General features: G+C 55.1%; 2 protein-coding genes across 6 annotated transcripts in view; one reads left to right on the forward strand and one right to left on the reverse strand.

The window, feature by feature from the left end:
* Nucleotides 1-21039, reverse strand: part of Serping1 (serpin family G member 1) — a 258370-nt gene extending 237331 nt beyond the window's left edge. The window contains exon 1 of the mRNA XM_058579620.1: nucleotides 21034-21039. The gene's annotated coding sequence lies outside the window, so the exon portion shown is untranslated. The remainder of the gene's footprint in view (nucleotides 1-21033) is intronic.
* On the forward strand, nucleotides 776-24350 carry Tnks1bp1 (tankyrase 1 binding protein 1). 5 transcript variants are annotated; one of them, XM_046445747.2, is made up of 12 exons: nucleotides 776-910; nucleotides 3806-3913; nucleotides 4951-5584; nucleotides 7064-7133; nucleotides 10720-12078; nucleotides 14028-16156; nucleotides 21222-21594; nucleotides 21827-21977; nucleotides 22105-22241; nucleotides 22962-23119; nucleotides 23394-23466; nucleotides 23893-24350. In XM_046445747.2, exons 2-11 carry the CDS (start codon nucleotides 3820-3822, stop codon nucleotides 23452-23454), a joined length of 5166 nt encoding a protein of 1721 aa, XP_046301703.1. In that variant the 5' UTR covers nucleotides 776-910; nucleotides 3806-3819; the 3' UTR covers nucleotides 23455-23466; nucleotides 23893-24350. The 5 variants fall into 5 exon arrangements, with proteins under 5 accessions (XP_046301703.1, XP_046301704.1, XP_058435598.1 ...); XM_046445748.2 differs by having other exon boundaries at nucleotides 801-910; nucleotides 3803-3913; XM_058579615.1 differs by lacking the exon at nucleotides 776-910 and adding an exon at nucleotides 1457-1867.
* Nucleotides 24351-25244: the final 894 nt, after the last annotated feature.

Consider the following 25244-nt stretch of genomic DNA (forward strand, 5'->3'; position numbering starts at 1 on the left):
AAGTGAGCCCTGATCTGATTAGGAACTCTCTTATAGTTCCACTCCATTAGCTCAGCTAAGGGGAGGCAGCTCTATGAGTCAAGGGTCTTCCAGGGTTTTAGATAATAGAATCAGGATTGACTGTCTTCCCTGCAGCCAGGGGAGTGGAAACTTGAGCCTGGATAGTTGGGGAGGCTAAATGATTGTGTGTGTGTGTATGTGTGTGTGTGTGCGCGCGCGCGCGCGCGCGCGCGCACTCGATGCAGGGAAGGTGTGGAGTATGTATGAAGCTTTTGTTCTTAGGGAGGAAGAGGGTTACATTTCAGGCCGGGAAGAATCTGTATCTGAGAAGGAGGTAAAGAGAGAACGAGCGAGCACAAACGGGAAAGCAGAGCTGTCACACTTCCTCATTCTGGCTCTAAATCTGAATTTATCCACGTGGGGCGGCCACGTTGCCCACGTTCCCAGGAAGACTCAGGTGGTTGTAACAGGAAGCCTCTCCAGTCCGCCAACGGCTACCTTCTTGCTGACCGCGGCTCTATGGTGCCGCAATCACTGCAGGCGGCCGGGCCTGAAGAAGGGCCGTCCGAGGAAGTCTCTCTAGGCATTCATCTCGGTGGCGCTTGGGTAAATTGCGTCAGTTTCTCCCGAGTCTGAGCCTGGGACGGGCCCCTCATTTGCAAGGTCATGAATAATTGAGTACTGGGCTGTGCTTGCATACGGTGGGACGAATTCAGCACTGGCTTCTCTTCGGGTTTCCGCCGGCTCATGAATATTCACGAAGCTTTGGGGGCGTGCTCCTGGGCGGGGATAGAGGCGGGGCCCCGTGGGGCTCGCACTGGCTCGGTCCCGCGGTGACGGCGGTAGCGGCGGCGGAGGGGACTAGCGTCGGGGTGCCGTGCGGAGCGGAGCCAGATCCCGGGGGGAGCGCGTGAGTGCGCGGGGGCCAGCGGCTGAGGGCGAAGGAGGGGGCGGGGTCCGGGATTGGGGGCGGGGTAGGGGCTTGGAAGGAGCGGGCGCTAGTTGCCGGGACCTTGGGTTGTGTTGCTGGTGGTGGGGGGTCACCAGGAAAGTTTGCCGGGGCCGTGGGCGCCTGGGCCGCGGGGGCACGCGGGAGCTGGCGCATGTGCGCGGGGGCGGAGGGCGCACGGTCTGAGCTTGTGCTGGCGGAGCCAGAAGAAAGGGGGGAGGGGGCGAGGGCTGGGGCGGGGCCGGAGGCGGGCAGAGCCGCTGGAGGGACCCCTGCTTCCCGCTTCCCCTGGGCCCGCGCCGGCCCCCTCCCCTGCTCCCTCGGCACGCCCCCAGCCACCCAAGTCCGCCCCCACCCGGTTCGCGTTGCCAGTCCACCGTCTGTTCGCCGGCTGCTTCACATCCCGCGCACAGTCCTCTGCTTCTGCCGCCGCTACCCCCTCCTCCTCCACCCCCTCGGCTCCTCCTCTTCTGCTGCCGTCCGCTCTGGGTCCAGAGCCCCCCCACTGGGCCCCTCCAGACAGCCCCTTGCCCCGGGCTGTTCTGTTTTCCCGTTGGCCCTCCCTCTTCCAGCAGTTCACATGCTGTCCCTCCTGGCCTCAGATCCTAGGGTCGATAGGCCCGACCCCGCCTGCGTCGAGGCCCCTTGGGCGCCTATCCTGGGCCGGGGCTGGCAGCTCCTCCCCAGCCCTTTACTCCCAGGGGTCCCTTGTCTCACCCGGACTCCACAGGGTGGAGAGTGTTTAGAGCCAGTGCGATTCTGCAGCTTCTGGCCATGGCCATGGCCATGGCCTTGGTCACCTGGGGCCCCTGGCAGGGACCTCCCAGCTTCTGTGGCCACCTCCCCATTTGGGGACGCGGAGCCTGCTTTCATCGCTGCAAGCCCCTTATACTGCAGAGGTGCCCATCAGGCCCCCAGGTGAGACATTTTTTCACTTCTGGGCCAATTTGTTTCCATTTCTAATCAGACCAACAATATTCCTTGTAATAATGTTCAAGGACAAGGAAAGAATCCTGTTTTAAATTTTTTTTTGCTTGTGCCCCTCCCCCACATACATACTGCCTGGCTCTGCACGTTATGCACCCACCTACAGTGGACAGTCCTCTGTTGTAGCTGAGTGATCAACCGGTTGATAGGGCTGGGCTTCTTTCCTGTCTTCAAACCTTCTCCTGTCTGAAACAAGCTGGGACAGAATCAAAGATAGGGGAGGGGATGTGTTTACATTGTAAAGACTGGGCAACCCAGGTTCCTTAGGATTTGGTGCTGTCTCTGCCCAGACGGAGTGGGTGACTTTAAGGTTGTGACTGTGTACAGGTTGGAGAGGGTTGGGTTGGCCATACTGTCGTGTGCATACCAGATGATAGGAAGCTTCTTTCTTGGGATAGGGCTCTTCCTCAGGCTGGAGACCTAGGGGGTATTGTGGGTGGGAGGGTGCTTCGGGAGGCTGGATGGGAACTGAGGAGGTGGTGGTGAGTCTGAAGAACAGGTGACATGAGTGGGACCTGGAAGGGGTGAAGGAATGGTTTAGGAATGTCAGTACCTGGGGGTCTGGGAGGGGAGGAGGTTAATAAGGTGCTGGTTCATTGGTGCCACCGCATGGAATTGCAGTAATAATAGCCAACTTCCACTGGTCGCTTATATGCTAGGCATTGTGCTAAGTGGTTTTTATGCATTATTTCTTTTAAGTCCCAGAGAGTCTCAGTAAGCCCATTTTTCAGATAGGGAAACTGAGGCCTAGAGAAGTCACACAGTTGGAAGGTGGTAGACCCACTCAGCATTTGAATCCTGGAATATTAGACCCCAGAAGATCCCATCACAGGCCTAGAGAAAGGGAAATCATTCTTCTACCACGTGGCTGTCACCTGATTTAATTTTTTCTTCTGTCCCCCTCACAACTCCTTCAGGCCATCCCTAGGCTGGTGAGTGATGCCCACATATCTTCTTTTCATAGCCCATACCCACCCCACTGTGACTGTTCTGGAAGAGGGAACCCCAGGGAGTTTTCTCCCAAGTTACCCCACCCCCCGGATGTTCTCAAGCCCTGTCCCGTCCTCCCAGCCCAGCCTGGGCTGCTCCTTCCTCTTGGCAAGGCTCTGGAAATCCAGTGGGAGGCCATTGCTATGGCAACAGGACTAGGCCCTGGCTTTACCTCATCAAATTCCAAGCTGAAGCCAAAGCGATTGAGAAATTAAAGAAAAAAATGTATTCCAGATGTTTACTTTTTTATTCCTTATTTTTCTGTGTTTGGATGAGACAGCTGTGGGGGGTGCGGAGTGGGGCAGGGATGTGGAAGGAGAATGGTTGGGGGGGGAGCCACTCCCAGCTGTGGAGGGAGAGAGGGAAGGAGGGGGGAGCATGGAGGGGAGGCAGGCAGTGGGGCGGAGCCCCAGGTTGGGGAGGAGCGGGTTTTTCCCGTCTCCCATGAGGTGATTCACAGAGAGACTTGAGACTTTTCGGCCCTCTTCCTCTGTCGTGAGTAGATATCTCCAGCTGGGCTGCCTGACCCCAAAGGTGCCTTGGGAACAGTAGGTGGAGTGACTTCAATTGGGCATCTTGGAGAGCTTGTCACAGGATGGGGGTGGCTCCCGAGGCTCTAAGATTTTGGGACTAGAAGACAAGAGTTAAGAGAGGGTCTGGGAAGAGCTGAGGATGTGGCTCTGGGACCTCTCTTGACTTCTCCTGACCCCCTCCTGAAGTTCCCTCTTCCTGTCCCACACTCTGCCTCTGCTAGAAATAAGAGACTTCCCTCGCCTAAGCCAGCTGCCACCGCCCAGAGCTTTTCCTCCCCCACCCGTCTCTCTCCTGGGTCTTTGGACATCCCAGCTCACACCCCTCTGCTTCCCAATTCTCAAGCAGGGTCTGCGCATGTGATGAAAGTGTCTACTCTCAGGGACGGCTCAGCCATGGCTTCCCCACCGCCCCAGGAGATGGAGGAGGAGCTGGCGCCTGCTGGCTCTGAGCCAGGTACCTATGGGTGCCGGGTAGGGCAGGTGGCAGGGAGGAGGGTGGGAAGGGCAGAGGCGGAACCCCCATTCTGTATTGGGGGGTGTTTGAGGATGGTAAAGTGAGGATGAGGGAGGGAAGCAGGACTCAGGAAGTTCAGGATGGGTCTGAAAGGGAACCCGGTGGGAGTGTAGGTCTCTAGCAGGTGTGAAAGCAGGCAGAGACCTTTGAGATGATTTGAATCAAGCCACATATTTTGCAGAGGGGGAAACTGAGGCACACAGGGAGAATTGCAGTGTATTTTTGGGGATTTGAACCCAGGACTCCAGGCTCCCTGTCTAGACTCTTTTTCTCATGCTTAGCTGAATGAGTGGGTGACATGGGATTCTGTTATGGAAGGCTGTGGCAGTGAGTAATCTCAAGGTCTTTTATTTGGCATTGGAATGCCTTATATAGAAGATAGATTTCTGGTCTTGTTTTTTTTTTCCCTGTAGCAGATTTACTTTTGTTTGGCTTAAGTCAATAGTAAGTTTGCATTCCTGATCATACACCGGATGACAGCGGGGAGGTGGCCTGGGAGTGTGCTGGGGGAGGGGCAGCATGGAGGCAGAGTGGGAAAGCTGGGCCAAAACATTTACTGTGGAGATACCATAGAGTGTCAGAAGGGGAGAGGACCAAATTGGGGACACGGGCTGACTGCTTGATGTGGGCCTGCAGGCATTTGTTTATTGGCTCGTTTGCACATTCATTCATTCATTCAAGTGGTAGAAACTTGTGCTAGGTGAAAAATAGGGTGCAAGGAGAGATAAGGTGCCAGCAAGGCTCACAAATAGCTTTAGCTTAAAAGGGGAATTGTTAAACATTTTGGGAGGTTGGAGAGTGAGAAGGTGCTTCAGGGCTGTGTGTAGAAAAGCAATAAAGGCTTCATGGAGCAGGTGGCATTTGACTTGTGTCTACAGGAGTATTGTAACTATTCTGAAACTGGAGGATGGACATTGGTTAGAGTAGAGATCACAAAAAGTTCTGACAGCCCCTTACCAACCTTTTTCTCTTGGCAGGAGACCCTCGGGCCAAACCCCCTGTCAAGCCCAAACCCCGGTCCTTGCCTGCCAAGCCAGCCCTGCCTGCCAAACCCAGCCTGCTGGTGCCTGTTGGGCCTCGGCCTCCCCGGGGTCCTCTGGCTGAGCTGCCTTCTGCCCGGAAGATGAACATGCTGGCAGGACCCCAGCCCTACGGGGGCAGCAAGCGTCCCCTTCCCTTCGCACCAAGGTCTGTGGCTGAGGCCTCTGCTGGAGGAGAAGCCACCCAAGAGACTGGGAAAGAGGAGGCTGGGAAAGAGGAACTGCCCCCTTTGACACCCCCAGCACGATGTGCTGCCCCAGGGGGTGTGCGGAAGGCCCCTGCCCCTTTCCGGCCAGCCTCAGAGCGGTTTGCAGCCTCCACAGTAGAAGAGATCCTGGCCAAGATGGATCAGCCACGGAAGGAGGTCCCTGCCAGCCCTGACCGTCTCTGGGGCTCCCGCCTCACCTTTAACCATGATGGTAGCTCCCGATATGGCCCCAGGACCTATGGCCTGGCCACTGCTGCCAGAGAGGAAGATGACAAGACCCTCGCCCGGGGTTGTTCCCAGGAGGGGCCAGCAAAGAGTCCCACAGAGAGCCAGGAAGAACACAGCAAGATTCCTGAGGAGAGGTGAGGGCTCAGAGGCTGTGTGTTTTGTTGCAGCCTGGAAGTTGGGGTCTGGGGACCAAGTGGGTGGCCCTGTCTGGGACTGTGACCTTCCCCTTCAGGTTAATGGTGTGCTGTGAATACAAGCAGACACCAAGTCATTTCCCCAGCCATGGTGGTATCATCACTGCGTGCTTTTGAAAACTGTCTCAACAGAGTTAATGTGTGTTTATAATAGAGAGTCCAAATGTTTGAGAGTCTGTTTCCCATCTCCATAAACTGGCATCCAATGTTGCCTCATTGAATCCATAGCTGTCCTGTCTGGGAAAGCACTTTTAGATCCATTTTAGAGATGAAGAAACTGAGTTGCAGATGACTTCTCTCAGTCACTCAGCTAGTAAGAGGCAGAGATAGAGTTGAATTCCAGTCAGCCAACTTCCAGAGCATGTGCTCCTAACTTCGAGCTTCTCTTGTGAGCAGAGCAGTGTGCCATTCCTGGGGTGGGTGGGGATGTGTGTCTGGATCAGAAGGGCACAGTCGCAGAATGTGAGGGGGGTTTTGATGGGAGAGAGAAGACAGGAGCACATCTTGACGGTCCACCAGTTACTGCAGAGCTTTTGGCTGGTTGGAGACATTTGCCCGTGTTATACTTCCCCAGAGTTGGCACTAGCGTGCAGGGAGGCTGGCCTGGAGGTGCCCTTGCGGGAGTGGACACAGGGTATCGAGAAGAAGCTGAGGGATTTCAGAAGCTTTTGCTGGCTGCTTGAGACCATGCTCAGGGCAGGGAGAGCCAGTTGAGGTGCAGCTGGGCCTGAGGATGTCGCCCCACCCCAAACAAAGGGAATGGCTCTGGTTGCTGCAGTCTGGGCTGAGCGGGAGGCGGAAGGCTGCTGCCCTACCTTCCAAGCTTGCCCTTCTTCACCTGAAAACACCTGGAGGCTTGGCCCTGGGGTTAACCTTTGCAAGTCCAAGGCCAGGGCTGCTGTGGGATCGCACTGCTGCCCAGGCTGGGTTCTACCTTTCATCCTCCTTCCTTCCCTCCTTGCACTCAGGTTTTAAGGGGACTGACTTTAGTCTTGGAAAATCACTCTTCCCCTCCCCTACCCCCACAATCCTTTAAGAAATATTGGCAGGGCAGCTGGACCAGCTGTACTCCCTGGCTGAAGGAGAACTTTAACCCCTTCTGGGTTAAGGGAACGAGTCATTATCTTCTTGGGGACCTTTGAGGGGTCTGGACATACAAGATACTTTTCTTAAACGGGATGGGGGTGGGGCCGGTAATTAACCCTTAATGTGCCGGTAGGTAGTCTCTTGGGTCACTTGCCCTGTGAAACTGCACAGTTTCTTTATCCCTGATGGCTCCAGCTGCCATCAGGAGTAAATACTTGGGGCGTTCAACCTTTGGAGGCTGTTAAAGTCACTTAGGGATATTTGCTCTCCTTTTCTGTTCTGTGATAGGCTTCAACATTCCGTGCCTCCACTTCCTGTCTTTCTCCTTCACAGGAACTCCTCTTCCAACCTGGCTGTCAATGGGGACCTGACTAAGCTGGCCAGCTCTGAGCCACCTACTGATGTAAGTTGTCCTCCTCCTAACACGTAATAACAGTATTTTAGGGTTGGAGGGGTCATCTAACTAAGATCATGTCCTCCACTCTCCTTGTAATTCAGATGGGGAAACTGAGGCCATGGACTTGCCCAAGAGCTGGCTCTAGTACCTAGATGTCTGTACTTCCAGGCCAGTGCTCTCAGTCATCAAGGTAGCTGGAGTGTGGTTTGGGTTCTGAGGCTGCTGGTTATAAACAGTAATTATTATACCCACAGCACTGCCTCTGATTAAGTACTGTGTGCTGGGAACATTAACCAACTTAACCAACTTAATCCTGTCTAGCAGACCTGTTAGTCTCATGTAAGAGGCGAGGAGTGAGAGATGATGAGACCACAGGGCCTCACAAATGCCAGGTAACTTGCTTGGCTTGAGGCAGGAACAAAAGTGTCTGACTCCAGAGCCCTCCCTGGCTGGGCTGCTGTTCTTGGTTCACAGTGCGGGAGAGTCCTTTTCTTGGGGGTTTCCTGTTCCTTCTCCCGTACTTGCATACTTTTCCAAGTAAATCACATAGAGGTGCCCCTTGCTGGTGGGAGGCTGTCCCGACTGCCTTGTGTTAGAGAACTGCCTCCATTTGTGTCCATCCAACAGTTCCTACTCTGAGCTGGGTGTTAGGGATGCGGCACAAATGTAGGGGATCCAGGACGTCTGGACTGCAGTAAGGGAGGAGGAGGCGGGTGGTAGTGGACCTAGAGGGGGTAGGGTTGGATGGCATGAGCCTCATAGGCTGCTACAAGAACTTTGGCTTAAGTGAGGGGAAGAAGCCATTGAGGGGTTCAGAGGAGAGGAGTGACATGCTGCTGCTGACCTAGTGCTAAAGAGGTCAGGGCATTCGGAGCAGCAGCAGGGACCAGTCAGGTGCAGATGGAATAATCCAGGTGAGAGAGATGATGGTGGCTTGGACCCCAGAGGTCATCAGTGGTGGAGCTGGTGAGAAGTGGTTGATTCTGGATGGACTGTGAGGGTGAGGTGGGTTGGGCATTCAGATGGATTGAGATGAGGAGGATTAAGTATGGCCCCAGGGCTTTTGACCAGAGCAGTTGGAAGGATGAAGGTAACATTTATTTAGATGGGGACTTTTAGGGACAAAGCAGGATTAGGAGAGAGGTGAAGAGTTTGCTTTTGTTGGGTTTGAGACCTTTTTTAAGGTTTGTGATTGGATACTTGAGTCTAGTGTTCAAGAGAAATGAGCTGGTGAGAGAGGAAAACTTGGGAAATGTCAGTGTGAAGAAGGTAGTTGAGACTGGCTGAGTTCACCAAGAGTGTGGGTGAGGGTACAAGAGGGAAGGGCCCTAGGCACAGAGAAGACTGGTAGGAAACACCAGTGAGTTGGAAGGACAGTCCCTAGCCGCAGAGTGCCACTGATAGGTCATGTAAGGTGAGCACTGCAAATTGGATTTAGCTACGGGGAGGTCATTGGTGACCTTGACAAGAGTACTCCAGTGGTAAGATTAAGAAGGCCTGCTTGGGTGGGCTCGAGAATGGGATAAGAGGAGCTGCGGATAGTGGGCATAGGAGTGCTTTCAAGAAAACAGGTGGTAGCTGGAGAGAGATTGTGGGGTCAAGTGTTTTTTTTTTTTAATTGTTGGAATTTTTTTTTTTTTTTTTAAAGACAGAAGAAATTAGAGCAGTTGGTGTGCTGATGGAAATGATCCAGTAGGGAGGGAAAATCAATGATGCAGGGAAGGAGGAGAGGTTGGCGGGTTGGCCTTAGCCAGGAGCAAGGACAGTGCCTGGTGGTAGAAGGGGAGGGGGAACGATTGGACCCACTTGCAGGTGGCGGTGGTGAGGGTGCAGGGTGTGTGCCTTCTTTGCTGGTGGCCTCTGTGTTCTCGAGGAGGAGCAGGAAGCAAGGCCATCAGCTGAGGGAGGATGGAGAGGAGGTGTTGGAGGTTTGAGGAGAGACATGTGAAGGTGTTACCTGGGAGTGTCGGGAGTGAAGGGAAGGCGGGTGCTGGGGTTGCTGGGTAGCTCTGGGATGGGTTTGAGGTGAGTGGTGACTCTGAAGTAAGGCCAGGCACCTCCAGCTCCCGGGCTGGTGGAGAGCTGTATTTAAACAGCCTGAATAGTGTGAGGAAGGAACGAGGGAGTTCCGGGTTGTATAAGAGGTGGTTGTGATCGTGGCAAAAAGAAGAGCTGTTACACAGGGGAGTAGGAGCCGTGGGAAGGAGGTAGGGTTAATGGACTTTGCTTCCCAGAGGAGATGAAGAACGAGAGAGTTGGAAATACAAAGAGAGAGCAGGACAGATAGGAAGTAGGGACAGTGGGCCAACAGGGACCTTGAAATTGAGGTTATGAGGGTGGGGGAGGGATGGGGGCTAGGGTACGACCCTGGGTCACCAGCCATCAGGGAGGAGGAAGTCAAGGCACAGGGAGCCAGGATGCTGGAAGGGTCAACTCCATTCTTGAAGTCACCGTGAATTGTAACAGTGGTGCTGGGCGGGTTGCAGTAATCCAGAAGCTACAATTATCAAGGAATGAGGGGTTTGTGGGAGACTAACAAGGAGGGGCTGTGGGTGGCATAGTTTAAGGGCATAGCTTTGAAACCTAGAATATTGTAGAGAGGAGGGAGAGTGAGGGGGAGTGGGAGGAGCCTGAGGAGAAGCAGGACCTCTTCTCTGGCCAGACCCGGTGGACAGTGATGGAATGAAGTGTGTCTCTTTGGAGAGGGCAGCCAGGGATCTTGACCCCTGGGGGGCAAAGGTCATAGAGAGCCAGGTTCATTTTATGTGTTGGGGGACAGGCAGAGTGAAGCAGAGAAGAACCAGGGGCCTTGCGCCTTTGTACCTGTCCTGGTGTCTTCCCCAACCCCAGTCCCCATCATCCCACAGCAGAACCAGAGGCCATGTGTGTGAATCTTATTCAGTCCTGTAACTCTGAGATGGATGCTGCATTGGGGAAGTTGAGCCTCAGACCATATTGGAGGGTGGACATTCAGTTTATAGGAGGCAGTTCTGTGGCGACTCTAAGCCAGGCACTTTTCCAGGCCCCAGCACCCTTTGCTTTAATCCCATGGCCTTCCTGCTTCTTTGGGTAGCTTTGGGACCCAAATTGGAATAAACAGAGTAGTGTGGGGAGCACTTTCTCTCCCCTGTGGCTGTTCCTGGGAGCTGCTGGGAGCTGCATTGGGCTTAGGAGTCCTGCTTTGAGCAAGAACCCCCCCTCCTACTCCTGCCCAGATGGTTAGATTCCCCATTTTCTCTTCATTGAGCAAGTGTTCTTTACCCACAAACCGTGACCTCTTACGAGACTCTCACTTGAACTATAGGTTGGATGGGTGATTGAGGTTTGAACCACCTTAAATGGTTAAGAGTGATGTTAAGTGAATAAAACTGGATGCATTTTCTGGGGACACCTAAAGGAGGGCTCTGTGGCCTTAAGAAGTTGGAGAAACCCTATCTGAGATTGTCTCTGGGGCTTCTTCCAACTGTCCTGAGCTCTGGTTTCCTCCTCCTGGGCTGTGGATCAACAGCCAACCTGAGGTCAATGCGGGGTAGGAGGAGCCTCTCCCATGCAGCCAAGTGATGAATGACAGCTCTTGACCTTTTCCTTGCAGGTTCCCAAGCCCTTGGTCCCCTCAAGTCCAGGTCTTGCCTCAGAGTGTGGAGGGAGCCCAGGCCTCCCTGCTGAAGTCTCCGGCCCAGCCCCCAGGTCTCTCCAACTTCGCTCACCAAATGAGAACCCTCCCCACCACTCTCAGCTTCCAGAAACCCAGAGTCCTGCAGCGCCCGAGGCTTCTCCTTGCCTCCCTGTGACTCCATCATCCCCAAGTGCAGTCCTGCCTGATGAGGGCCCCTGCCTTCCCCCTAGCCCGGGACTCTCTGATGAGGCAGCCCCAGAGGCCCCCAGACTCAGCAGCCCTCCCCTTGAGAAGGTCTCAGGGTGCCATAGCCCAGAGCAGCCCCCAGCCACTTCGCCCAGGCCTCTGATTGAGGGGGATGAGTTACTGGATCTCACGCGGACGTTTCCATCTGGGGAGGAAGTGGCAGAATCCAAGGGGGACACAGATCTCCGCCCAGTCAGCCGGGCTCAGCGCCGATTCTCTGAGGGTGTGCTCCGGCCACCTAGCCAGGACCAGGAGAAACTGGGGGGCTCACTATCTGCCCTGTCCCAAACGCAAGGGAGCCAGTCAGCCCTGGATCGTCCCTTTGGGAGTGGGACAGAGTCCAATTGGAGCTTGTCACAGTCATTTGAATGGACCTTCCCCACACGGCCCTCAGGTTTGGGTGTGTGGCGACTGGACTCCCCACCCCCTTCCCCCATTACTGAGGCCAGTGAAGCTGCTGAGGCCGCTGAGGCCAGCAGCTGGGCTGCGTCCAGCAGGGAGGAAGGAGTGTCCCAGCAAGGGCAAGGGACCCGGACAGCTCCAGGGGTCCCAGGAAGGCCTGTTTCCCAGGTGCAGGGAGATGACCCAGGCATCTCTGTACACCAAAAGGATAATGGACAGAGTCAGCCTCAGTCCCCAGCTGTCTCCCTTCAGTCCCCATTCACAGCAGAGGGCCCTTCTGGAGCACTCTTGCTGCAGGCAGAGGAGAGATATGAGGATCGGGAGCCCCTGTCTGGACAGGAGTCCCCCCTCCCTCTGGCCACTAGGGAGGCAGCTCTGCCTGTGCTGGAGCCAGTCCTGGGGCAGCAGCAGCCAGCACCCCCTGACCAGCCCTGTGTCCTCTTTGCTGATGCCCCTGGCCCTGAGCAAGCATTGCCTGCTGAAGAGGAGATGGTGACCCTAGCCCGGGCTGAGGCCACCCAACCCAGGACAGAAGCCCAGGAATCCTGTAGGGCATCCCCTGAGCCTGTGGGCCCTGAACGCAGCTCTCGCTGGCTGGATGACCTCCTGGCTTCACCACCGCCTAGTGCCAGCAGTGCAAAGCGGGGAGCCGGATCTGACGGACAGTCCCCAAGTACCTGCTCTGAGGTGAGGATGGGCACAGGGAGGGTGGAGGCTCCAGGTATGGAGGGCTTGGTTGGGCTTAATTCTTTCAACATGGGTTTAGTGTGACAGGAACTTGGAATGTAATAGTGAGCACAGCAACTGTGAACCTTTACCTTGTAGCTCTGCTGTCTGGCCATGCTGGCTGAGCTGTATAGGATGGTGTTCAGAGTGCTTGTAGTGAGTTCAAATCCTGACACCCGCATTCACTCGTGGGTGGTCTTGGGAGTGTACCTTAACCTGGAAGCTTCTGTGTCCTTTAGTAGTAATAGCTCTGGCCTCTTAGAGGTGTATGTGGGTAAAATGAAGTAAGCAAGCGCTTGATGCCATGTGGCCTGTAGGACATGTTCAGACCCTTATCACCTGGAACGGCGTGTGTGGCAAAATTGCCTAGCCATCCAGGCCTGGGTTGGCTTACTCTTAGTAGAACTGGACTGCCTGGGCTCCTCTCCCGGCTCAGCTGTTATTTTGTCTAAATATGACCTTGAACAAGTGACTTTTCCACTTTGCCTCAGTATCTTGTCTGTAAAAGGGGCATAGCAGTGAAGCAGTCCCTCAGGGCGATGGCAGGGATTAAATGAGTCACCGCATGCACGGGCAGGATGACGGGCAGGATGACGGGCAGGATGATGGGGAGTGCTGGGCGAACGGCTCTCCCGCCCCAGCTCCTGGTCTGCTTTGTAGACTGGCAGCCGAAGGCTGGCGGAAGCAGGGCCTTCCCTGTGCAGTTACCCAGAAGTTGGTGACGGCTTGGACGCCCCTTCTTGCCCAGTGCCCTTTGTCCGATCAGGCTCCCTCTGCATCTAAGGGCTGGGATCCAGGTGGCTTTTGAAATTTTATTTTTCAATCCTGGCCTGTGCTGGCAGGGGCGGGGCTGGAGGCAAGGAGGAGCCCCAGCGGCCTCTGGAAGAGGAGGAGCAGGAAGGGGTTAAGACTAGGCTGACTCCTGCAGTAGGTGTGTCTGTCCCAGGATGTGGGTGACTCAACTGGCTTCTGGGCGGGGCTGCCAGAGCTGCAGCTGCTCCGGAGGGAGCGGGCAGCCAGGGAGCAGGGCCAGGGCAAGCGGGAGCCAGAGCTGTCGGACAGGTCCTGGCTGGGGAGCGGCCCAGCCCTGTCCCGCACACTGCCTGCCGCACCCAGCAGCCCCAGGGTGGTTGGGGGGTGGGGGCCATGGCTCAGCTCAGGGACAGGGAGGCTAGCATGTCTGTCCTGGAGCGACTACTGGCCAATGCAGCTCTGCGGGACGAGGCTGGGAGGCTCCGGGGCCCTGAGTCCCAGGCTCGCCCGCCTTCGGGGGTGAGTCAGGGGAGTTGGGGGGGTGGAAGTGCAGTGAGCTCTGTGCCACAGGCTGCCCCTCCTGTCTTTCCTGGGCCTCGTGGAGGTGGAGGCAGAGAGGCCTTCCTGGGAGGGCTAGGTAGAAGGGCTTTCCTTGGGGAGGAAGGGCCTGGGTACTCATCTGGGGCTAGAAGGGCTGTGCTAGTGTTGGAACCTTGCTTTGCTCAAGTTGGAGGGAATCTGAGTCTTGACCTCTTGTAACTGAGAGTGTTCTCCCTCTTCCTAGTTCCACAGGCAGACCACTCCTTCAGGCAGGATTTCTTCTGGCAGTTAGCCAGGTGTTGCCCAAGGACTGTAAACATGACCATAGGACCATCGGTTGAGTGCCCATTGTGTGCCAGGCACTGTGCTGAGTCGGTTGTTTATATGATCTTGTTCACTCCTCTCATGTCAGCCCTGCATGCGGTAGAAATTATACCTGTTTAAAGATGAGGACCCAGAAACTCTGAGTGGTTAATTGATTTGCTCAAGGTCGCACAGCTGGAATCTAAACCCAGGTTCTCTGTTGCCAAAGTGGGGCTCTCAGGCACTAGGTAGTGCTGACTCTCATTCCAACCAACTTTAAGCATTGTTTTTGTCTATTTTTTTCTGATTCCCAGGGACTCCTTGGCTGGGCACAGAAAGATCTGCAGAGTGAATTTGGGATTGCAGCAGACCCGCATCCCAGCAGTTTCAGTCCTAATTGGTCCCAAGATGCTTCTCAGGACTATGGCCTTGGGGGCACAAGCCCTAGAGGAGACCCAGGCCCTGGGGAGAGGGACTGGACCAGCAAGTATGGGCAAGGGGTAGGAGAAGGAAGCAGTAGGAAGTGGGCCAGCAGGTGTGGTCTTGGCCCAGAAGGAGTAGAGGTCAGCAGCAGCCAGGACCGGGATGAAGTGTCTGCCCCAGGGGGGCTCATGGCCCTCGACAGGGTAGTTGGAAAGCCAGCCCAGCTCGGCATGCAGAGCCAGAGCCAGGAGGCTGATGTTCAGGAATGGGAGTTCCGAAAGAGGGATTCCCAGGGCACTTACTCTATTCAGGATGCAGAGCTGCAGGACCAGGAATTCGGGAAGAAAGACTTGCTTCATACTTACCGAGATGCCAGCCTTCAGGACTGGGAATTCGGGAAGAGAGACTCACTGGATTCTTACACCAGCCAGGATGCAGATGAGCAGGCCCGGGAGGTAGGGGCGAAGGACCACCATGGCAGTTACAGCAGCCAGGATGCTGAGGAGCAGGACCGGGAGTTTGAGAAGAGAGGTTCTTCACTGGGCACCTATGGCAGCCAAGCAGTGGCACAGCAGGACCAGGAGTTTGGGAAGAGTGCGTGGATGAGGGACTACAGCAGCTCCAGGGCCCTTGGTGCACAGGACAGAGGCTTTGGAACAAGAGCCCTGAGCTCCGGGTTCAGCCCCGAGGACGTCCAGCAACAGGATGAGGAGTTTGAGAAGAAGACTCTGAGTGGTGAGGACAGCCTTGGCGAGGCCAGCAGGAGCCCAGGCCAGTTAGAAGAGAGAGAATCAGGGGCCCTGTTTAGCACTAGCACCCCCCAGTTGCAGGATGGGACTCTTGGTCAGGGAGACCAGGGCAACTGGCAAGGCAGTGACGCTGGCCAGCAAGTCGGAGGGCTGCAGGAGAGACTGCACGCAGGGCCTCAGAGCCATGGTGATGCTGACCGGGAAGATGGGAAGCGAGGTTGGGCCGGGGACTTCAGCCTTGGTGTCACCCCGCAGCCAGATGCAGCGTTTAGCTCCAGGCGGCAAGACTGGAATGGGGACTTGTGCAACCAGGCCTCTGAGAGGAGCCATCAGTTTGGCATCATTGGCAAAGACAGATTGAGCGGTTCTGGCCTGAGCCCTTCCAACAAGATGGGAAGTGGGCACTTTGAACCTCCAGGGGAGACCTCCCCCGGATGCATGGACTGGGCTGATCAGCTGGGTCTCAGGAACTTGGAAGTGTCCAGTTGTGTGGATTCTGGGGGCTCTCATGAGGCCAGAGAGAATGCCATGGGACAAATGGGCTGGTCAGACAACCTGGGCTTGAGAGATGGGGACTCAGCCAGCTGTTTGGAAACTGGAGGGTCTGAAGAGCCCAGGGGGATCGGAGTTGGGGAGAAGAACTGGACTTCTGGTGTTGGGGTGAGAAGCAGAGATTTGGCTGGGGCAGGGGAGGTAGGAGGACACAGCCAGGCCAGGGAGAGTGGTGTGGGACAAAACGACTGGTCAGGTGTGGAGGCTGGAGAGTTCCTTAAATCCAGGGAGCGTGGGGTTGGACAGGCAGACTGGACACCTGACCTTGGGCTGAGAAATATAGCCCCAGGGGCAGGCTGTATCTCCACAGAACCCAGAGAGCTTGGGGTAGGGCAGGTGGACTGGGGCGACAATCTGGGTCTGCGGAACTTGGAGGTGTCCTGTGGTATGGCATCTGGAGGTTCTCGGGGCTGTGGAGTTGGGCAGATGGAGTGGGCCCAGGATTTTGGGCTCCGGAATGTGGAGCTCACTGGGGCCCCAGGTGAGGCCAGGGAGCATGGGGTAGGGGAGGTGGACTCTGGCCCAGAGCTAGGCCTCAGGAACAGTGGTGACTTGTCCCCTGGCCTGGAAGCCAGAGACCCTTTGGAAGCCAGGGAGCTGGGGGTCGGCGAGACAAGTGGGCCAGAGACCCAGGGTGAAGACAGCTTCTCGCCTTCCTTGGAGACCGGCTCTGAAGACCTCAGAGTAGAGACAGGAGAAGCCCCAGGCTTTGGAATCAGGTAAGGGATCCCCATCCTAGGGTGGGAGAAAAGGTGTAACTCCACTCAAAAAGTTTTGGAATTTTTTGAAGGGGGGAAGAAATAGCTTTTCCAATGGACTTTTGGTATTTGCCAAACAGACATTTTTGGGCTGTGAATGTTTAATTCTGCTTTTTAAGTTTTATATTGAAATATAACATATTTCCTTTATGGAAAGCAGAATGTAGAGGTTGAGGTGTTTGTTCTGTAGCAACCTAGTTTTGGGTCTTCTTGGTGATGAGTTGCGATTGAGGGAGAAATGGAGTCAGCCACATATCAGAAGGCTTCTGGTAGATTCTGCTCTTGTTTCCCAAGATTGTTCCCAGTCTTGGGCTAGAGAATGCACATCCTTTGATAGGTAGAGGAAAGGGGACCTTATATCTCCTTAGTCTGTCCACTGCAGCCAGGAGTTGAGGGGACAGGGGTGCTCCTTGGCTCTCCAAGAAGTCGGAGCTTGGTGCTCTTGTCTGGCTTGTCATAGAGCCCAGAAGAGCAGCAGTTCAGGAACCTGAAGCTATTGGGTCCCAGGCCTGGTCCCATGACTGTGGTCCCTATCCCAAGTTGCTGAAAGAGAACTTTCCAAAGGAAAAAACTGGTAGTTTCAGAGCCACGGGTATTCTAAAACCAGCACAGGTGTTTTTTCTGGTCTTTGTGGAAAGGGTACAAAAATGGTATTTACTTCTATTTCATTAACAGTCCCATCCACTGAGAACTGGTTTTGTTCTCTCTATGAGTAGAAAATCTTACCTTTTCCAGCCCCAGACCAGGCGTTTCCCACTGGCCTTTAGGAAGGGAAGGGAGGTGTTGGGTGGAGGCTGTTCTAAGTGAAAGGGGCAGATGGTAGTGGGAGGAGAGCAGGAGGAAGAAGGAAGGGGAGGGTGGGGAAGGGGTGGGAAAGGCATTTGGCGTGGAAGCTGGGGACGGAGAGCATGGGACCGGGAAGGGAGCTGAGGAAGGGGAGCTTCCGGGGACCCAGGTTGTTGAGCGGCTCCTATGGAGACCTTCATGAGGACTGCAGACTGAGCAGCCGGGTTGGAGTCAGGAGGCCGTAGGGATCCTGGGCCATTGACCGACTCCCTGAGCCTCAGTTTCTAACAGCGTTCCAGCTGGCACCGTCATGGTGCAGGGAGGGTGGGCTCAGCATGGCTGCCTCCGATTTCACTTCCCAGGACTCTGAGGTTCACGTGCCCTGATGCTCAGTTTCACGTCTTACTTGTCGACCTTCACAGCTATCCTGCCAAGTGGGAAAGGGATTCGATCCTCGCCCATTGGCGGGTGGAGGGATGGTGTGACCTGATTGAGATCACAGAGGCTGCAATACGTCTTTCCAACTTTTTCTATCCACTGCTTTTAGGTGTGGCTGCTGTGTTGAAATTTAGATTGTCTGGGAGTGGGCTGCAGCCTCCCGCCTTCCCTTCTGCTGGGTCACAGGGTGGCTCTTAAGAGGGAAGGTGGTATTGCCTTTCCTTTGTTTAGGATGGAGGGAGAGGGTCCCTGTGGGGTGGCAGGGTGGGAATGGGTCTCTCTCATGCCCCAGAGTGCTCAGGGTTTTACGGCCAGTGTTGACATCCGAGCTCCGGGTCTATCCCTGATGCCCTGCGGGTGAGCCGCATCGCTTGCAGCAGAAGTGTGCTCCAGGCTGGGGGCGGCGGTGGTGGTTCTGTGAATGTTATGTTTTTGGGTAGCCCTTCCATGAAGAAATTCAGCCCATACACACTGTCACGTGCTCTCTGGCCATTTGGGAGACTTGGTATGTCTTGGCCTTTATTGGTACCTTATAGTTGAGTAAGGCAGTGTTCCCCAAACTTACCTGGGCAATATCCAGGGAGCTGATGTTCTGAGCATGTGACATGGGGAGATTCTATGCTATGGAAAGTTTCTCTTTAAAGAAAAAATGTGAAGGTTTCCTATGTATCAGGAAGTCCTTGAGAATAGCTCAGTGTAGTCTGGTTTTGGGTGCATCGGCCTGGTTTAGGTCCTGTTTCTCTCACCACCTCTGCGATCTTGGGCAAGGGCCTTCTCAGGGCCCCCATCTTCCTCTAAATTGGGATAGTCACTTTCATAGGGTTTCTGGGAAGACTAAGGGTGAATACGTGGAGAGTGATAGATGCAGATGTAAACCTACCTTCCCTGTTTATCACTGAGAAAACATGCCTTCGATTCGTGTCTGTTTTGCAAGTTTGGATGTGAAGTTTGGTGGGGCCTTGGGGACATTTTTGTTGTCATCCTCATGATGGACAGAGATATCTTTGATGATAATTGTGACAACACTACCGTAGAGGTGGATGGGTGGGGAGGGCTTGGGTCCCTCCTCTGGGTCTAGGGCCACCTGGTCCCTTGTCCTGGTGGGAATGGTGCTCCTGGGTTCCCAGAGCTGGGGTGCTGTCCTTTTCTTTCTCTGGCCTCCCAGTCATTCCCTACCCTTTCCCCTGCCTCTAGTGATGGCAGAAGCCTCTGAGTCATTTTGGGGTCTTCATAGAATCCAAGAGGACCGTTAGAAATCTTTTGAGTCCAGCTCCTTTATTTCATTGGTGGGAAAACAGACCCAGGTTCCCAGAAAGGTGGATTTCTGTTCTCATGGGCCCCAGCCTTGTGGTCCTCTCGGACACCCTCCTTATCCCTCCCGGAGTCAGCATCAACTGTTTACCTTTGACTTTGCCTGGTTGACCTTTAGTCCTCAGGCATCATTCTGGCTCCAGCCCCGACCCACCCTCAGTTCAGGTCTTGGTGCCTTGAGCACCGACTGGAAAGCCAACTTTTCACAGATCCATCCTCTGTGTTTGAACCTGGAGCATGGAGCCGTGTGCAGGATGGGGTTCTGGGCCCTCAGGATACTCTCCGATCTCGATGGGTGATGGAACAGAGGGTATGAGACGCATCCTCTCAGGCACCTGTGTTGAGGCTAATGAGGATTATCCTAGTAATTTGATAATTTGTTGTGTGTGTTAAGTGTAACTGTGTGCTAGGTACATTTTGCCAGTAAACCCAGCAGAGTTTATGTACTTTCATTATCCCCATTTTATAGATGAAGAAACTGAGGCTCAGAGTGGGCACATAACATGTGGCCAAGGCCACTGGTGCAGAAGGGTCCAGGACTTAGGCGCGTACCAGAGTGGCAGGGCTCAGGACCTGAGTTCCCAACCGCCTCTCCTCTCCTGCTTCTCTGCCAGGAAGGCCTCAGGTTGTAGGTGTTCTGGGAGATTGGGGGGCATTGAGGAGGAGGGTGAAGGCTGAGGTCCTGGGGTGGATGCACACTGCTCCACAGCCACCCCCAGGCCCCCCTTCCCTCCACTGACCTCCGTCTGCATGGTGTGGGCCCCCTCTGCTCAGAGAGAGTGGATCTTTCTCCGCCCCCTTTGTTTCAGGTCCCCATAGCTGCAGGGCCTGTCCTCAGCCTGTAACTGCCCCCTCCCAGAGAGGCTTCTGTCTGGCTCTTAAGGCTGGGTGGGGTGCTGTCACCGCCCCCTCCCTGACTTTAAGCTGGCTTTGAGTGCGCTGGCTCTGGCCCCTGTCCAGTGCTGTTCCCAAATCCACTGCCTCCTCCCCCTCCCCACACTGCTTTAATTTCCATCTGTCAGCAGCTTGTGGAAGGACAGACTGACACACATTCTGCCCGCCCCGCTCCTGCTGGTATCGACTCACCTGTCTCGTTCCCCTCCCTCTCCAGTATTCAGTGGCCTTCCGGGCACTGCCGCAGCCGTTCCGCCCTCTGTGCATGGCGCTGGGTGTGGCTCTGTACTGTGCCTGTAGGTCTAGCGGGTACCAGCTCACAGTCGTCTGCTTGAGGTCTGCAATGAGTGTGTGTGTGCTCTGGGGTGTGGCATCTGGACGTCGTGTGAGGTGGAGTCCATAAGAGCGTGTGTGTGCTTTGCCAGGTGTGTCCTTCGTGCTTTGAGGGAGCAGCAGGCAGCAGACATGGAAGCTGTGTTGACCAGGGTGACCCTACCTCTTATCCACTCCACAAACATTGATTTAGTCTGGTCCCTGACCCAGGTGTTGGGGGCACAGAGGCAACAAGGGTCCAGCTTTGTCCTTGAGGAGCTCCCAGAGGGCAGTGGGGACAAAGGGTGGCCTGGCTGGCACAGGTTGGAGCCCTGGCAGCTGGCAGGGCTGAGGAGGCTCATGCTGGTTAGGGGAGAGCGGCAGAACAGCTTCAGTGGAGGACTTGGGCCAAGGAGAATCAGTGAAGGAACAGCGAGGGCAAGGGGGAAAGCATCCCAGGTGAGGGAACAGCTTGTTCTAAGATGGCAGCATCTGCGCTGGGCATCCTCTAGTTATCCCTGCTTGTTCCTTGAGGCCAAGGAATAGAGTTACGTACGACAAGGGCCTAAAGATGATTCGAGGTTGGACAAGTGGATGGATTGGCAGTACCTGCATCATCCCAAGGAATGTGACCGCCCAAGCAGGCGTCCCTGGGAGGGGGCATAGGAACAGCAGCAGTGGCAGCGGTGGTGATATTTGGGTTCGTGGGCACACAGGTTTGTCAGGCACTGTGATTGGCCCTGTGGAGTCTTTTTCATCCCCTCAGCAACTCCAGAGAGGAACTCAGGGTGCTTGCAGGCAAAGGGCTTATTCAGGGTCTCCCGAACGGGTTGAGCATTTGTAATACGGAAACCTGAACTCTGAAATATTTCAAAACCTGAAACTTTGAGCACAGACATGATGTCACAAGTAGACAATTCCACACCTGGCCCTCATGTGGCAGATTACAGTTAAAATGCAGGTGCACTAAAAAATATAGTGTTAAATTACTGTTAGGCTGTGTGCATGAGGTATATATGAGATATAAATGAATTTTATCTTTAGAATTGGGTCTTCTTTCTAAGATATCTCATAATGGATATGTGAAGATTCCAAAATCCAAACTCCAAAACTCTTTTGAGTCCCAAGCATTTCAGGTAAAGCCTACTCACCCTGTAGTAAGTGATGAATCAGGGATTGGAACCTGCCCTGCCTGCCCAGCCCTTCCCATGTGGTGTGCTGTGGCTTCAGGCAAGAGAGAGGGTTTTCACTGATGACCTTATTTCCCGGTCTGTCCCCTTGGCAGCCCCAGCAGGTGTCTGGCCCGCTCCCCACCATCTGGCTCCCAGGGCCTCCTGGAGGAGATGCTGGCAGCCAGCAGCTCTAAGGCAGAGGCCCGAAGGGAGTCAGCAGCCTCGGGCCTCAGGGTCCTGATGGAGGAGGAAGGAGCCACAGCAGGTGCTGAGCAAGGGGAACCTGCAGAGCCCAGCAGGGACCCTCTGCCCTCCTGGAGGCCCCAGCCCGATGGTGAAGCCAGCCGAACAGAAGAGGTGGATGGCACCTGGGGCCTCACAGGGGCTGGGCACGGCGAGCAGGTGCTGGCCCCGACCCCGACCTCTCGGCGGCCCTCCCAAGGCCCTCCCCCGAGCTGCCTCAGTCAGGACTTCTCCTTCATTGAGGTCAGTGGAGGGTGAACCAGGGCAGTGGGTGGCTCCTGTGGGGAATGTGGGTGACGGAGCTTTGCTGAGCAGCCCAAGTCTGGGAGGGTGAAAGCAGGCTGTGGGCGCATCGCTGGAGTGGGAAGCTTGGACAGCAGAGCCATCAGCTCCTGGTGGCTGCTGTGGTGGGGCCCTGGGGCTGGGCGGGTCCATGGGGTAGCTGTGGCAGTGGTGTTGCTGTTGTTTTGATCAGGACACAGAGATCCTCGACAGTGCCATGTATCGGAGTCGTGCCAACCTGGGACGCAAGCGTGGACACCGGGCCCCAGCCATCAGACCTGGGGGTACCCTGGGCCTGTCGGAGGCAGCAGACTCAGATGCACGCCTCTTCCAAGACTCTACAGGTAGGATTGATGTGTTTCCTCGTGGTATCTGTGTGAATCCCTGGCATGTGACCCAGGCTGCAGGTGAGAAGGGGGCTTGTAGGGGTGCCGGCTGTACTGTGATCCCCACCTCACCATCCCTTTGCAGAGCCACGGGCTTCTCGGGTGCCATCTTCAGATGAGGAGGTAGTAGAGGAACCTCAGAACCGCCGGACACGGATGTCATTGGGCACCAAGGGGTTGAAAGTCAACCTGTTTCCTGGCCTGAGTCCGTCAGCCCTGAAGGTACCGTCTGATCAGTGGACAGTCACATGTGGTCTCCTTCCCTGCGACCTGTCCGCTCTTCACCCAGCCAGCCATCCTCTGATCCCCTCTGCATTCCTTTTCTCATGCTGCTCTCCCAGGAGGGCCCTGGGAGGTCCCTTTGTGCCTTGCTGGACCCTGTGGTGGTATACCTGAGGATAGAACAAGGTGTCTTCATGTCCCAGAGCCTCAGGGGTGGTGGGACATGAGCCATGCCCACACTTAGCTCTGGTGGAGGAAGAGAGGGTAGGTGTCACTGGGAAGGCACAGAGAGGGACTGGGCCAGTTCCAGGGGAGGAGTTCTTTCTTGATCCTGGGTGGTGGGAGGGGAGGGTGCATCGGCCCCTCGTAAGCATTTGCTCTTAGCCTTGAGGTAGGCATAGGAGTTGGCCATGGGCCCTGGGGCAGAGGGGAGGCAGTGTAGGCAGAGAGTAGAGGAACAAAAGCACAGAGCCAGGAAGTCACCATTGGCTTTGTCAGCCCAGCTTGCTGAATTTAGTTCAGCAGATCTTTTTGAGGACCTACTATGTGCAAAGTAAAGTTGTGAGGGAAGCTCTCTTTAATGACTCTGTTCTTTGGGGCCAAAGGGCTGCAGAGGCATCTAGGCATGGTTCAGGGGACTGTACCCTCTTGGAGAAGGCCTGTCCTCTGTGACTCCTGCCTGTCCTGCTTACATCTGTCTGCGTCTGGACTGTCTCTCAGGCCAAACTACGTCCCCGGAACCGCTCAGCTGAGGAAGGGGAAGTGGCAGAGAGCAAGTCGGGCCAGAAGGAGGCTGCAGTCCAGCGTTCCAAGTCCTGCAAAGTCCCAGGGCTGGGGAAGCCCCTTGCATTACCTCCTAAGCCGGAGAAATCCTCAGGGTAGGTGACTGAGCTCTGGACATCTCCTGACCTCAGAGAAGTAGCCTGAAAAGGGAAACCTCACTTTATTGAAGAAGAACACTGAGGCTCAGAGAGGTGGTTGACATGCCCTAAATTAACTGAATAAGTTGGTGGTGGAGTTTTAGTCCTGCAGTTGGGCCCTAGCTGCCTTTTCTGGATGGAGAGGGGAAATTCTGTCCCTACCATATGTACTTATTTTGTGCAGTTTGCCTGAAGTTTGCCTTCTGGACCTTTGTGCTGCTTTGCCTTCTAGGTCAGAAGGATCATCGCCCAACTGGCTTCAAGCCCTGAAGCTCAAGAAGAAGAAGGTCTGAGAGGTTACCGAGGTGAGGACAGGCTGCTGGGCTTGGATTGCCGCTGGGGTTTAGCGTGCAGAGGGCCTTCTCTGGGGGATCCAGAAGCCCCTGTGCCGCCTTCTAGCCCTTAGCTCTGCATCCCCCTTTCTATGTGGCCTGGAACAAGGCAGTGAAACCAGGTGCGGAGACTTGCTCCCCTACATTTGTCCCTGGGGCAGGTGTTGTCTGGCCTGGGACGGAGGAGGAGGGGCTCCATCTCACCCGCCTCCCTGACTGGCCTGAGTGCATCTGCCAGGCCCTCTGGTGTAGGGCCCCTGGGAGTACTCACCAGGCTTGCCATCCTAGCAGGGACCTTTCTCATGACTGGTCCCAGCGGGGGAGCCAGGATGTGCATGGAGCAGAGGAAGCCGAAGCCTCCAATGTCCTCCTCTGACCTCTTGTCCTCTCCCATTGCAGGTCCTTCCCATTTGGCAGTCTCAGGCAGTGCCCGTTCCTGTGAGGTCCCTGAGTGAGGAGACAGCTGGAGCCCCACTGTGCCCCAGGCTGCAGCCTGTCCCCTTCACCTCTGAGGAGTGTCTGGGAGCCACGTTTATGCACTTTGTATCACCTTCCCAACTTGTCCCCACACTTTCCCTCCCAGCCTGGATTCCGTCACTAGTGGTTGAAGGTTTTGGTCCTTCCTTCTCTCCCCTCCTCTCTCTCCGCTTCCTCCTTCAGCCTCCCTTGGGTTTTCTTTTGATACCAATTTATAGCATTTTTTATAAAGGCCTTTGATTTTTGTAATGGGCGGAGCCCCCTACCCCAGACCCACCCCAGGTCTCCCTCTACCCTGCTAGGTGCCCCACAGAGACCAATGACATTTTGCCACTTGAAACAATAAATAAAATTTTTTGGCAATTGGTGCCTCCCAGGTTTGTGGAGTGTGGTGGTGGTGCCCATCCCCACGAAGCTGCAGTCAAATGCTAGTTGTGGCCCTGGCCCACCAGGAGCTCACGCAGGCATTGGACATGTCAACCCCCTTCCACTCCCGGGGCCGGGTGTCTCTGCGGAGGGTATTCGGGTTCTAGTAAGCTGACTGCTGATTCAAGTGCTCTCCAGATCTCAGTAGCTTAACATAAAAATGGTTTATTTCTCATGCTGCACAGTCCACTGTGGGGTGATGGTGAGACAGTGGGACACTCCATGCCTTGGTGTTCTGGGAGCCCAGGCTCCTTTCCTGTTGTGGCTCAGCCAGCTATAGAGACCTTTTTAGGGTCCTTTTTGGCATCTGGTGGAGAGAGGAGAGAATCCTGTGGTGGCTGTTTCAGTTATCTCAGGCTGCTGATATGACAAAGTACCACACACTAGGTGGCTTATAAACAACAGAAGTACATTTCTAACAGTTTTGCAGACTGGGAAGTCCAAGGTTAAGGTGCTGGCAGATTCCATGTCTGGTGAGAACCTATTTCCTGGTTTGTAGGTGGTGCCTTTTCACTGCATCCTCATGGAAGGGACAAGCAGCTCTACTGGGCCTCTTGTATGAGGCCACTGAACTCATTTGTGAGTTCACCTCCCATAGGCCTCATCTTCACATGCCATCTACTTGGAGGTTAGGATATTAACATTGGACACAGACATTCAAACCCTGGCGTAGCACTCATCCTGGGTCTCTTCTGGTATCATCTAAGTCCTATAAGAATGAGACTCAAGGTACAATTCCTCCTGAGGCAGGTTCTGTATAGCTGTGCCCCTGTGAAATCAGAATCCAGTGGTGGAACAGGGGCATGATGGACATTCCCTTTCCAAAGGGGGAAACAGGCAACAAGGAA

The sequence above is a fragment of the Marmota monax genome, unplaced genomic scaffold (assembly GCF_021218885.2).
Source record: "Marmota monax isolate L192 unplaced genomic scaffold, Marmota_monax_Labrador192_F-V1.1 WCK01_AAM20220418_F8-fsc00038, whole genome shotgun sequence".
In the NCBI taxonomy this organism is placed as follows: Eukaryota; Metazoa; Chordata; class Mammalia; order Rodentia; family Sciuridae; genus Marmota; species Marmota monax.